This window comes from Chiloscyllium plagiosum, chromosome 2 (assembly GCF_004010195.1).
Source record: "Chiloscyllium plagiosum isolate BGI_BamShark_2017 chromosome 2, ASM401019v2, whole genome shotgun sequence".
NCBI lineage: Eukaryota > Metazoa > Chordata > Chondrichthyes > Orectolobiformes > Hemiscylliidae > Chiloscyllium > Chiloscyllium plagiosum.
Genome location: NC_057711.1, coordinates 114,815,629 through 114,830,046, shown reverse-complemented (window position 1 = coordinate 114,830,046; position 14,418 = coordinate 114,815,629). Strand labels below are relative to the sequence as shown.

The 14,418-nt window shown below is 41.8% G+C and overlaps 2 protein-coding genes across 5 annotated transcripts in view; one reads left to right on the top strand and one right to left on the bottom strand.

Moving 5' to 3' along the window:
• The window catches only part of abhd17b (abhydrolase domain containing 17B, depalmitoylase), a 64,485-nt gene extending 62,734 nt beyond the window's left edge, over positions 1-1,751 (bottom strand). The window contains exon 1 of the mRNA XM_043716451.1: positions 501-1,751. Coding sequence (XP_043572386.1) covers positions 501-967 — 467 coding nt within the window. The 5' untranslated portion in view covers positions 968-1,751. The remainder of the gene's footprint in view (positions 1-500) is intronic.
• A 376-nt stretch (positions 1,752-2,127) lies between these two features.
• Positions 2,128-14,418, top strand: part of c2h9orf85 (chromosome 2 C9orf85 homolog) — a 31,006-nt gene continuing 18,715 nt past the window's right edge. For 3 of the 4 annotated variants that reach the window (XM_043716474.1, XM_043716463.1, XM_043716494.1), the window contains exons 1-2: positions 2,128-2,407; positions 11,214-11,320. In XM_043716474.1, the coding sequence (XP_043572409.1) occupies positions 2,231-2,407; positions 11,214-11,320 (284 nt within the window). In that variant the 5' untranslated portion in view covers positions 2,128-2,230. Of the gene's footprint in view, positions 2,408-11,213; positions 11,321-13,492; positions 14,187-14,418 lie in introns of those variants that run through there. The other variant, XM_043716485.1, reaches the window with a different exon arrangement.

Below are 14,418 nucleotides of genomic sequence, written 5' to 3'. Positions count from 1 at the left end.
TACTGAAATATTTATCAATATTTTGTCCTAGATTCTTAGGATTCTTGAAAACTGATTTCTTTCTCAAATGAACACGGCAACTAATTACAGAAAATGAATGTTAAAACCATACACTTCGATATGACATAGGTAAAGGAAACTGCTTCCAAAATTATCTACACAAATCATAACTTAAAAGACAACAGAAAATGGACAGATGTTGGGTTTCGGAAGCAAAGATGGGCGATAAACGGAGAAAAAAGCTTGAAACCAAACATGAAAATACTTTTGATAAAGGAGACTGCATTCAATGCAGATACTCGGGAGGAAACATTTGATAATGGATATAATAGAACGAATAGTAGTAGAACGGTGAAATAATAACAGAAAATATTAGAAATACTCAGCAGCTCTTGAGAGGATTAGCCTTACAAGTCAACAACCAGTAGTAGAATAGAAAGAGGCACCACTAGCTGAATAACCGCTTGTTGTTTGAATGTGAAGGCTACACATCTCCTTACCTGGTCCTGAGGGCTTGCCAGGCCGCGTCCACATCTGCGTAGAGGTTCTTCTCAGAAGGTTTCCCAGAGCTGGCGCCGTAGCCCGAGTAATCGTAGGAGAAGACGTTGCAATTGATGCGGGAGCCCAGGCCGATGTAGAAACTGCTCATTTGGCCCAGGTCTACTGCGTTGCCATGCGAAAAGAGAAGGGTGAAGCGAGCGCTAGGCGAGCAACGAATGAACATGCAGGAGATGCGGTTGCCCCGGCTGGTCCGGGTCATGAAAGCCTCGATGGAGTCCTTCTCCCGCTGCGAGTACTGCCAGTCGGCCCGCTCGGACAGGTGCAGGCTCCAACGACCCCCGGCCTCATCGGCCAGCAGCGCATATGTAGGCTCAGGGGGCAAAAAGGCCAGCTTGGAGGCAATCCGACCTGGGCAGGGAGGGCAGCAGAACAGGCAGCAGAGTTCACTCAGAGACAGGTTATTCATGGCGAGGATGTGAGAATGTGTGTGTAGAAAAACCCTCGCCCTCAGTCAAATAAATAAATAAATAATTCCAGTGATTGCAGAGTTCAACATGAAACTTTGTAGAGTGAATTCTCACAGACGATGAAATCTGTTGCAGTACATGATCAATCCGACAATGAAAGACACCGATTCAAGCAATGGATAAAAAGCAGTTAATAAACAACCCGATCTTGCGTTGTGCAAAGGGTTTCCTGCGCCTCATCGATCCAAGTGGACGTAGAGGGACGGAATCAGGGTGTAAACTTCAGCCGAGGATCCGAGTCATTGATCGGGGAAGCCTCTCCCTGTCTGCAGCCTCAGGACAGGAGGAAGGAGGCACCGAAATAATCTACACACAGGGCTCCTGCTCCGTTTGTCTCTCCCCACCTTCTCAGGCAATGATTCGGCGATATTTTCTCAACAACCTGCTGCAACGATGGGATTCAGGAGGCAACACGAAGCCCGCTGGCCTAAGGCTAAAGGTGAATGGTGGGGAGGGGGAAACGGAAACAATTGCCTGCGGAACCTCCGCCGGGCCCCGCACCTTCCACACGGCGAATAAAACAAAGGAATATCCCCCTGTTCCCGCACCCACTCGGGCCCCGATTCGTCACGGCCGCCCTTCTTTCTTTACTTCCTTCACAATCACATCCGTGATTTCAGTACTAAACCCGCCAACCACGATATTTCCATACTTTCTTTTTTTTTAAATGAAGTGGGAGCGGCAATAAAACGGAGCCACCTTTTGAAACTCGTGGGGTGGGGAAAGAGCCGTTAGCTTAGCGGTGCGCATGTGCAGCTGGCGTGTCTCGAAGATAGTGCGCACGCGCAGCTTTCACGGAGGCGCCGGGTGAAGTAGAGCATGCGCAGTCGGTTGTCTAGGGCCCGGCGTTTAGAAGAAACGCATGCGCAATAGAAACGCCTGTAAACGGATGCGGGAGCCGACAAATGGACGCGTGCGCAGTTGAGACGGTAAAACGGGCAGTCCCAAAGCAACAACAGCCCTCCGCCGGCCGTTCGCTTCTGAGAAAAGGTGAAAGCTGGTGCCCAACAACTCCCGCCCCATTATCGATTCTAATTGGATGACAATCGTTGATTGATGTCCCAATGCGCCAGTCAGCACGTCGGTAACTGGGCACATGATCCAAGTCAGCTTGAGGACGCCCGGAGGTGGGGCGTCATGGAATTACGTTTTGTCCTCGGTCATCACGTGATCTTCCTAAATTTCCGTCATAGTTGTAGCCGATGGTTTGTACATGTGGGCTTGCTGCACGATGTCGTGTTTTAGTCAAGCAGTGTTATAATTTGTCAAACGAGATTATGAGTTCCCAGAAAGGAAACGTTACAAGGAAGAGAGCACAAAAACATCAGAACGTCGTTGGGTTCAAAAATGACAAATATGACAAAAGTGAAAAGATGAAGGTAAGCAGGTTTCATTGGCAGTAGTTTATTTTTTTTTCCCCAGGTTAGTGTCTTTCATTTTCACACATAATGCCATGAATTTTTTTGGTGGAGTAAATAAGAAATAATTGTTTTCAACATCAAAGTGATTTGGTTAGCAGCAGACAGATTTAAGGTAATTGACAAAACAATCAGATGGAGTTGAGCTTTAAAGAAAACAGTGAATTTTATTGACTGCTTTGACCAAAACATTCGTGGGGGCTGATTCAAATATAACTTTAAAACAAGTTTGGATAAACATTTGAAATGGGTGGTGGGCTGGATGGAGTGGCAGTTTTGAATGAGAGGGGTATGGGACCAATTTGATAGCTCTTCAATGAGCATGGTGAGCTAGATTTCTAGAAATGATGGGCTGAATGGCCACTTGTATTGTCTCAGTGAAAGAAAATTCTGTGTGTGGGCATCTTCAAAAGAGTTACATTGTATTAGACAATACTAAATTACACTTTAATGAAACATGCAAGGAGATTGCACATTCAAGAATGGGATCTACACTATATTTGAGCAGTTGGGAGTTCCTGAAGAAGGGCATATGCCCAAAACATCGATTCTCCTGTTCCCTGGATGCTGCCTGACCTGCTGCACTGTTCCAGCAACACATTTTCAGCTCAGTTGGGAGTTCTGCCTTTCAAACTTGATTAAGGAAGCATTTGAAACTTGAAGATGTTATAAGGCAAAAAGGTTTGCATACAGTTCAAGAGGTAAACAAGTTTCATGAGTTGATCTACAGCACATCTCCTTTGGATTGAGGGACTATGGAAGATTACAAATAGATCTTGATCAGTTGGGTCAACGGGCTGAAGAGTGGTAGTTGGAGTTTAATTTGGATAAATGCAAGATATTGCATTTGGTAAAAACGAACAAGGGCAGGTCTTCTACAAGTAAAAGTGGACCTTGGGTAGTGTTGTTGAACAGACACTTAGGATATCAGATTTGTAATTCTTTTGAAATTTGCATCACATATAGGTAGGGTTGTTAAAAAGGCATTTCCACTCTTGCCTTCATTGTTCAGACCTTTGAGTTTAGGAATCAGGACATTATTGTTAAGGTTGTACAGGGCATTAGTGAGGCCTGTTCTGGAGTACTGAATTGAGTTTTGGTTGTCATATTATAGGAAGGATATTATTTAGCTGGAGAGGGTTCAGAAGAGATTTACCAGGATGTTGGCTGGAATGGAGGGTTTGTGTTATAAGGAGAGGCTGGATAAAAGAGGCTTTTCTCTCTTGTTTGGAGGTTGAAAGGTAGCCTTGAAGAGGTTTATTAAATCATGAGGGGTCTAGATAAGGTGAGTGGCAAGTGTCCTTTCCCTAGGGTTGGAATTTCAAGTGCAGGTGACATTTTTTAAGGTGAGAGGAGAAAAATATACAAACAACAGGGGAGCAATTTTTTTATATAGTGTGGCCTGTGTGTGGAGTGAACTTCCGGAGGAAGTGGTGGATGTGGGTACACTTACAATATTTAAAATACATTTTGGATAAGTACGTGAATAAGAAATGTTTGGAGAGCTATGTGTAGGCAGGTGGGACTAATTTAGTTTGGGATTATGGTTGGTTTGAAGAGTCAGTTTCTATATGAGTTGACATGACTGTATGAATGGAAAACACAGGAAATCAGTAACATGTTCCTTGTGACAAACTTCATCTGTCAGTCTTCGAGCTATCACTGAGAGAGTAGTTATTGCTGAACAGGTTCAGGATAAACCATGGCCCTTGTGTAGCCATCCTCCACTGGGTTGTTACTACAAACTTCTTATTCACTTGTGGAGAGACAAACAACACTGTGCATTACCCAGGAGTGCCCTTTCGACAGACTAATTAGGTGACTAATCACCTTAAACATCTGAGGTATCCCGTGAGGTTATTGATAGGTTTTGAGAAATGGATTCTGTAAATAACAGTGGCTTCCCACCTGTATAGGTAGTCACAGAGCAGCAACAATGTACAGCAAACAGTAAGGTATGAGCTGTGACTTAGAGAGCTGGAAGACTTTGTTACATGTGCAGTGTGATAGGACCTATAACATGGATTTGATAATAACTAGGAGATCAGATTTAAAAAATGAGGTGGCTATGGAATTTAATGCAGTGGTGAAGGATAGAGAGCTGACTATCATTAGCTAATTACCATTCCTGATGAAGGGCTTCGGCCTGAAACATCGATTTACCTGCTCCTCGGATGCTGCCTGACCTGCTGTGTTTTTCCAGCAACACACTCAACTCTGATCTCCAGCATCTGCAGACCTCACTGTCTCCTAGTTGATTTCAACCTTACTGCGAAGCCTTTTCCCCAAATCATACCTTGAAGTTCTCCTCTCTCTACAAAGATCTCAGTGAGTCCCTCTCTCACTGTACTTTCCTGATGAAGGGCTCTGGCCCAAAACATCAATTTTCCTGCTCCTTGGATGTTGCCTGACCTGATGTGCTTTTCCAGCAACACACTCTCAACTCTAATCTCCAGCATCTGCAGACCTCCGTCTCCCACCATTAACTAAATCTCTTGGCTGGGTATTGCCTTCTGGAGTAGGACCTGGACAAGTAGAGGACCAACGATAAACTTAGGAATCTACTGAAGATGACTATACAGTGGTAAGGAGAGTAGGTTTGCTTTCAGCTACCCAACAGAAGTGGAACACTGACAATGAATCACTTTTTAGATCTGATAAGTTCAAGTGGACGTGGAGGGATAATGTATTTTGGTTATAGTTACAGGATATGTAACTAACAATGGAAAAATACAAAGGGAAGTGATTGCACAGTGAAATATTTTAGATTCATAGAGTTGTACAGCATGGAAACAGACCCTTCTGTCCATGCCGACCAGATATCCCAACCCCAATCTAGTCCCACCTGCCAGCACCCGGCCCATATCCCTCCAAACCCTTCCTATTCATATACCCATCCAAATGCCTCTTCAATGTTGCAATTGTACCAGCCTCCACCACTTCCTCTGGCAGCTCATTCCATACACATACCACCCTCTGTGTGAAAATGTTGCCCCTTGGGTCTCTTTTATATCTTTCCCCTCCTCAGTACTCTGACCAATAAAGGAAAGCATACCAAACGCCTTCTTCACTATCCTATCTACCTGTGACTCCACTTTCAAGGAGCTATGAACGTGCACTCCAAGGTCTCTTTGTTCAGTAACATTCCCTAGGACCTTACCATTAAGTGTATAGGTCCTGCTAAGATTCGCTTTCCCAAAATGCAGCACCTCGCATTTATCTGAATTAAACTCCATCAGCCCATTGGCCCATCTGATCAAGATCCTGTTGTAATCTGAGGTAACCCTCTTCGCTGTCCACTACACCTCCAATTTTGGTGTCATCTGCAAACTTACTAACTGTACCCCTTATGCACGTATCCAAATCATTTACGTAAAAGTCAGAAAGTAAAGCACCCAGCACCGATCCTTGTGGCACTCCACTGGTCACAGGCCTCCAGTCTGAAAAACAACTCTTAAATAACCTTTGGGTTAATCTTCTGTGTTAAATATAGTTTTGACTCTACCATCCTTGCAATTCACCACCTCATCTCTTAAAGCTTTGACAATGTTGGCAATTCCCAAATCTATGTCTATCTTTTCCAGAGCTTCATATTTGAGTCCTTGTAAACAAATTTCCACTTGTTACACAGTAGTGAAACATCTCATATTAAACTTGCAAATTTCTTTGCGACCGGAATAAGTGGAAACAATCCTTTTCTGCACTTTTTTCCCAGCTTGTCACTCTCTAGTTTTGACCAAGTTAACCATGCCATCCTGCTGTAACAGCCTTCCTCTGTATAGATGGGTGGGACTGCACTCGCCTGCGCTCTATCTATCCAAGCAAATTATCTGTTCCCATTCCCAATCTGTTGTCTCTGCAGCTTTGGCTGTAATAGTTCCTGGTGATCGTTCTAGTCACCAAAATCCACACCTCTCCCTGCAAACCAAATTGTTTACAGTTGACTTGATTCCCAGGTGAGTTTCCACCACAGATCCACAGCTGTGTCATATCTTGCTTGCCCTAAAACCCAGGAAGTGAAATGTTAGATGTCAGCTTTTGCTTAATGGTTGATTATTGCCTGAAAGCATGCCACCTGTTTGCTAGACTCTCTTCATTTGAAATTTCTTTTACATAAAAGACAGGACCGATGTTTATATAGCTGCTTAGACCCCATTAAGGCATCTCCAAAATATTGCCAATAAAGTTGTTTTGAAGTGTAGTTCTGGAGAGTGGCAAAGCATTTAAATATAAATCCCCACAAAGTGCAATGTACACAAGATGATCAGTTCACATAACTTTGAAAGATACTGGATGTGAGAAGACCTCACCTGCTCTCCTCCTCCTCCCCATACAGCCCACCCCATACAGCCCACTTGTTTCTCTGTTTAATGTCTCATCTAAACACCATGCCCCTGAAATCATTTCCTTGGAATGTACTGAAGTGTCAGCCTAGATTATGAGCTCAAGACTTGAGAGTGAAACTAGAACCCATAACCTTCTGACTCTAGTGCAATTGTTTCCATTAAGTCAAATGTTGAGCATAAAAACAAAGTTTGTTCATGTAACATAAAACAAATGACACAAATTATTCAATAATTTAAAACCAAATGTTTTTATTGGTTTTAGGTTAATAAAATCCAAATTACCATCATGTAAGCCTTTTTTAAAAAAAAAAGTCACCCATTGATGGGTTTTTTTTCTTTTTGAAATGTGGCATAAATGAGGTACTACAAAATCAGGAGCCATTGTTTTCAAAACTGGCTCCACTGTCCATCATAGGCGTATGTGTTTGACCCCAGTAACGTGTTGCCATGTCCAGTCAATGTGAAAATGTACGTAATGAATTTGATGGGAAACTTGTGGTTGTTATGCTGTAGAATTTATTAATGTGCAGATGCAACTCATTTACTCCTGTGGGAATGATCCAATATTCTTGGCATTATGTATGAGCCATATTCACCAAAAGATCGCATTGCTACCTACTTAATAATTAGGTTTGATTTTTGAGAGAGATTTCCAGAATAATCTTTGACTGTTTTCAAAATAATTGGAAAGAAATTAAGTTGCACAGCTGCCCGCAAAGGAACATTTTGTATTTCTATGGAGCATTTGGGATGTATTTAGGAGACACTGCTTACTTTCAGGAAGATCTACTAAATCTTTGTAAATCACTGCTTTGGGCTGAACTGCAGTACCATGGCTGATGTTGATCACTTTCACGGATGATGTCCATGTTTTGCATGAGGATGCAGTGAAGACCTCCTGGAACGCTTGCAGGGATGAGGGATTTTAGTTATTTGGAGAAAGTGCAGAAGCTGGGATGCTCTCCTTAGAGCAAGGTAGGGGAACTTTAATAGTGTTGTTCAAGACTGTGATGGGTTTGCTTAGAAAATGAGCAGCAGAATGGTCAATAACAGAAGGCAGGGCAAGTCAATAATAATCTTCCAAGGTAAGTTGGATTGGTGAAAAGATACTTATAGGGCTCAGGGAGGGAGTGGGGACATGCAATTAATTGGATAGTTTTTCAAAGAGCCAGCACAGACACAATGGCCCAAAATTACTTGACTGATTAAATGTGGGTACTTAAGAAGGGAAAATTCAGCACTGACCAATTACTTACATCACAATTCTCTTTTTATTTTAAACCCCCCAGTGCTTTGGAAATGTGAGCTATGAGCCATGGATCTCTGGCACATGGGACCATTTTGCTTTCAGTGGGTAAAAGCACTTAAATATTATAATAACTGTAGATCAGCCTAGCAATGTCATGGGTACAGAATGCTCACTGAGTTAAGATGTTTTCCTTGTATTTTGTGTGTCTGTTCATGGCTGAAACACACACTTGAGGGGCCACTTTATCTCAGACATTCAAACCAGCTCACTGGGTGGGAAAATTTGAAGTGGTTTGAATTTTTTTATTTCATGTGTTATTGAGGTGGTAGAGAATATTGTGCTATAAGATTTGCTGTTAAGGAATTATAGCTTGAATATACCTACTAACAAGGGCCCAGTGGTTAGTACTGCTGCCTCACAGCACAAGGGACGCGGGTTCAATTCCTGCCTCGAGCAACTCTCTGTGTGGAGTTTGCACATTCTCCCCGTGTCTGCGTTGGTTTCCTCTGGGTGCTCCGGTTTCCTCCCACATTCCAAAGGTGTGCAGGTTAGGTGAATTGGCCATGCTAAATTGCCCGTACTAGGTGCATTAGTCAGGGGTAAACATAGGGGAATGGGACTGGGTTTGTTGCTGTTCGGAGGGTTGGTATGGACTTGTTGGACCGAAGGGTCTGTTTCCACACTGTAAGGAATCTAATAGTCATAGAGTTGTACAGAATGGAAACAGACCCTTCGGTCCAATCCATCCATGCCGACCAGATATCCCAACCCAATCAAGTCCCACCTGCCAGCACCCGGCCCATGTCCCTCCAAACCCTTCCTATTCATATACCCATCCAAATGCCTCTTAAATGTTGCAATTGTACCAGCCTCCACCACTTCCTCTGGCAGCTAATTCCATATACACACCACACTCTGTGTGAAAATGTTGCCCCTTAGAGCTCTTTTATATCTTTCCCCTCTTACCCTAAACCTATGCCCTCTAGTTCTGGACTCCCCGTCTCCAGGGAAAAGACTTTGTCTATTTACTCTATCCATGCCCCTCATAATTTTGTAAACCTTTATAAGGTCACCCCTCAGCCTCCGATGCTCCATGGAAAACAGCCCCAGCCTGTTCAGCCTCTCCCTATAGCTCACATCCTCCAACCCTGGAAACATCCTTGTAAATCTTTTCTAAACCCTTTCAGGTTTCACAACATCTTTTCGCTAGGAAGGTGACCAGAAGTGCACGCAATATTCAAACAGTGGCCGAACCAATGTCCTGTACAGCCGCAACATGACCTCCCAACTCCTTTACGCAATACTCTGACCAATAAAGGAAAGCATACCAAACGCCTTCTTCACTATCCTATCTACCTGCGACTCCACTTTCAAGGAGCTATGAACATGCACTCCAAGGTCTCTTTGTTCAGCAACACTCCCTAGGACCTTACCATTAAGTATATAAGTCCTGCTAAGATTTGCTTTCCCAAAATGCAGCACCTTACATTTATCTGAATTAAATTCCATCTGCCACTTCTCAGCCCATTGGCCCATCTGGTCCAGATCCTGTTGTAATCTGAGGTAATCCTCTTCGCTGTCCACTACACCTCCAATTTTGGTGTCATCTGCAAACTTACTAACTGTACCTCTTATGCACGTATCCAAATCATTTATGTAAATGACAAAAAGTAGAGGACCCAGCACCGATCCTTGTGGCACTCCACTGGTCACAGGCCTCCAGTCTGAAAAACAACCCTCCTCCACCACCCTCTGTCTTCTACCTTTGAGCCAGTTCTGTATCCAAATGGCTAGTTCTCCCTATATTTCATGAGATCGAACCTTGCTAATCAGTCTCCCATGGGGAACCTGGTCGACTGCCTTAACGCTGATGCACTCTAGCTATTAATATATTGGCTATTAAACCACTAAGCTGCATTCACATGTATATCCAAAGTTACTAAAGTTGAACCTTATGAAAGCCACTGCATTTCCACTAGTTAGTTGCTAGGACAGGGCCCCCAAAGTGTGGGACGTCACAAATTAAAATTTGGGGGTCACAAAGCCATGAGGCTCGAACCAAGTGAGTAGGTATTAGGCAATTTTACATGCTTGCCTTATTTTTCAAGTTGCTGTCATGGCCTAAGTTACTCAAACCTGATGTCTGTCTCCTGCAGCAGTGAAAATGGTAGCCCTCACAAACTTTTGAAAAGAACAAAATATCACCTCTGAGACCCCTGCATTCCACATCCTACATAATTTACTGAGGTCCCTCCTTTCCTGACCTGTTCTTAGGTCTCACTATGATGTCACAACAGCTTTCAAGCCTTGAAGTTGAGTTTCAGTGGCAAAATATTTGGGAAGCTCTCATCTAAGACTAACAAGATGTGGCGTTCAAATTGGACACAATTCAACCATACCTTCCCATGTTCTTCATACTTTACCTCGAGTCTCATTTCATAGAAAATCCTCTGCTTGCCGGTAAACTTATTAGTCTGCCTGACATGGACACATTTGAGGTCATTGAAACCAGCCGCGCCATTTTGCCAGGCTATTTTTCCCTAAAGAATTAATAAAATGTTGAGTTGCATAGCTCAGAGATTTGAATTTACTTGAAATTTCTGATTGTAAAGTTGGGAGTGATAGTCATTGAGCTAAACTGCTCCCTGTAAAGGAAAATTACTTACAAAATATATTCAGTCTAAAAATATAAGTTCAACTTGGCTCAAATGATTCATTGTTTATGGCCCCACATGAGTCTCGTTCATCTCATCTTGTCATATCCTTATATGCCGTTCTCCTTTGTCTCTATCCAGTTTCACCTTAACTGGACCTGTACTATTGACCCCAAAACACTCCCTATGGTTGAGAGTTCCACATTGTCACTGCTCTCTTGATAAATTTGGTTCTCCTGAATTTCGTGTTCAATTTATTAGTGATTTATTTTGTATTGCTGACCCGTAGAATTGGTGTCCTCCCACAAGTGGAAATATCTTCTCTATACCTACCCTATCAAACCCAAAGCCTATATCAGGTTATCTCTGCTCCACCAGTTTGTTCAATATTTCTTGTTAGTTCTCCAACAAAGCATCTCCAACATGCTTTAAATTCATTGTACCTTCTCCAGATTTTGAAATTTGGATTTTTTAAATTGCATTACTACATCAAATCTTTCATTTTTTTTTCCTCCCAGCAATTGAATGCAATGGTGCATACAGGTGTCTGTAAACATTGTAAGGAAGTGTTGGAATGGAAAATAAAGTACAACAAATATAAGCCACTTGGCCAGGCTCGGAAATGGTAAGTTAAATGTTTCTTGGCTCCTGTTCAAAGACAGTCTTTGTGCATTTTTACCAACTGATCTTCAATCAATATCACATTTGTCGTAATTTGAGTACTGTGAATGGTACTTTTTTTGTCGTTCTTTCAAATAATCATTTGTTTTGCTCTCTATTTTGCATTGTCCCTATAACCCTTGAAAACCCCATTAGTTTTCCATACGAATCTTTCGGTTTGCCAGTTGCATCAAAAATGTGTTAATGGCAATAAAGAGGGAAACTTACTTTCAGAAATTGACTTGTAGTGCCTTGAGACACCTTTTAAAGCATTTTGCAGTCAACAAAATGGTTTTAAAGGGGAGACACCACCTTAGCATATTGTTTGATGTTGACTCGATGTGATTTTCTTGTGTGATTTTCTTGCAATGTCCAAAAGTGGTTTTAGATGTTTTTCTGATGAGGAAATGAGGATGATGATAATAAACCTCCAACAATATTTGAAGTTACAGTGCACATGAAGATTTCGTTAACCGTGCCATATGGTAAGCGTGAGAACATTATGATCCTTGCTGTTATTAATATTGAACAAGTGGCATCCCAGAATAAAACTTGTTTTGATAGATCATGTGCTCAGTTTATTTTTGTCCAGTTAACATGGTGCTTTGTCACTGAAATATATTCGACACAGCGAAGAAAGTTACCTCACAGTACAACAGATTCTTGATCAGTTGGGCCAATGAGCCAAGGAGTGGCAGATGGAATTTAATTCAGATAAATGTAAGGTGCTTCAATTTGGAAAAGCAAACCAGAGCAGGACCTGTACACTTAGTGTTGCTGAACAAAGAGACCTTGGAGTGCAGGTTTATAGTTCCTTGAAAGTGGAGTCTCAGGTAGATAGGATAGTGAAGAAGGGGTTTAGCAGACTTTCCTTTAATGGTCATAGAGTACAGGAATTGGGAGGTCTTGTTGCAGCTGTACAGGACATTGGTTAGGCCACTTTTGGAATATTGCATGCAATTCTGGTCTCCCTACTATAGGACGGATGTTGTGAAACTTGGAAGGGTTCAGAAAAGATTTACAAGGATGTTGCCAGGGTTGGAGGATTTGAGATATAGGGAGAGGCTGAATAGGCTAGGGCTGTTTTCCCTGGAGCATTGGAGGCTGAGGGGTGACCTTGCAGAAGTTTACAAAATCATGAGGGGCATAGATAGGATGAATAGACAAGGTCTTTTCCCTGGGTTTGGGGAGTCCAGAAATAGAGGACATCGGTTTAAGGTGAGAGAGGAAAGATTTAAAAGGGACCTAAGGGGCAACTTTTTCACAGAGTGTGATGCATTTATGGAATGAGTTGCCAGAGGAAGTGGTGGAGGCTTGTACAATTTCAACTTTTAAAAGGCATCTGGATGGGTATATGAATGGGAAGGTTTTAGAGGGATATGGGCCAAGTGCTGGCAAATGGGACTAGATTAGGTTAGGATATCCGATTGGCATGGATGAGTTGGACTGAAGGGTCTGTTTCTATGCTGTATATCTCTAACTCTATGACTCTCAGTCTGAAAATGTTTTTCTTCAACAACAGCATGTAAGATTATTACACAAAAGAGGGAGCATAAAATAAACACCGTTATATATCTAAGGCAGTTACAAAGATCTAACACAACCCGCAATACAAGTTTTGACCTGTTTCCAACCACTATCACATCCAGTAACTTAAATCCAGAGAAATTGTACTCCTCTGTACTATTTTGTTATCTGTTTGATCTTTAGCATCTGCAGAGCTTTTATGCTGCCTATTTGAATCAGTTTCAACACATGTTCTTGGTCTTTTGTGAGCACTTTGTTCTTGTTTCAAAGTAATCGTAGTTAGCTTGGACTAATAATCTGTTATCTCGTAACTCAAATCATGCTACATCTTTAGTAAAGAGTGCAATGAAAGAAGAATTTACAATATGCAGAACAAACTTGAGTATCTGAATATCAATTATCCGAATTTTGGATTATCCAAACAAGATCTCATGGTACCTGTACATGCATTTTAATTGAAGTTGGAAAATTCTATTCCTCATCCATTTAATACATCATTTTCTAAGTTTGAACAGGAATATAGATGCAAATATGCTGTATTAAATAATTAACTTCAAATATATACTCGACATGACATCACAGTTAAGTGTTACACTTTTTTTATAAAAAGGCTTTTCAATAGTTATTCTCCGAGGACAAAAGTTTGTGACTGTGAACACACAAGAACAACATATGTGCAAGCTCGAGCTGTGTGCGCAAACAGTAAGATTCCCTCTCCGATTGACTGACTCGTTCTGTTTTGCAAACCCAACAATTTTTTTTTCCTCAGCTCATTCTGCGGAGAGTTAAGTTAAACAATGCACTGCCACTTTTCATTTCAATTGTTTCTTCCTCCCGCTATCCCATGACGACTTTTTTCAAAACAAAAAGTAGTTCAATATCTTTCAGCTGACAAGAAAATTCAATGTAACTTTTGTTTTGATGGGGAGAGCAAATCGCAGTGCGTTAGCACATGTGAAAATAAATGAGAGGAAACCTGAGGAAAATATTACTGCCCCTAAAAAGAAAATAGTGAGAGGACGAAAACTGAAGTCAGCGAAAACATCTTCCCTCTCTCTCTCTCGTATTCCCCCCTTTGTTTTGCACCTCTCTCTTTGCGGGCTTGGCGGTTGCTGAGGAGGAAGGGACAACACTTGGTTAGCCTGGATGGCGGGATGACACTGAATAGAAAGATGCCAGATGTTGTCGAGGACCGGGATAAAACCGAGGAAATATCAGTGAAACATTTCACGGACTTCAGTCAAACTCTAGCCAAAAAGTGATTTTATTTGTAAAATATCGTGAATTTTTAAGCAATATCCAGTGTTTGTACACATTTTATCAATTGAATGAAATAAAAACTCTGTAAACATGCTTTTTTACATAATTATGTTCAGTATGGCTTCCTTTGTTTACAATCAGATAAGTTAACCGAACAAAATACTCCCTGCTCACCTCATTCGGATAATTGAGGTTGTTCTATAGAACCATGTGATCACTACAACAGTCAACAAAGTAAATTTTCAAATCTCCAGTAATGAGCTACTGAGGATCTGA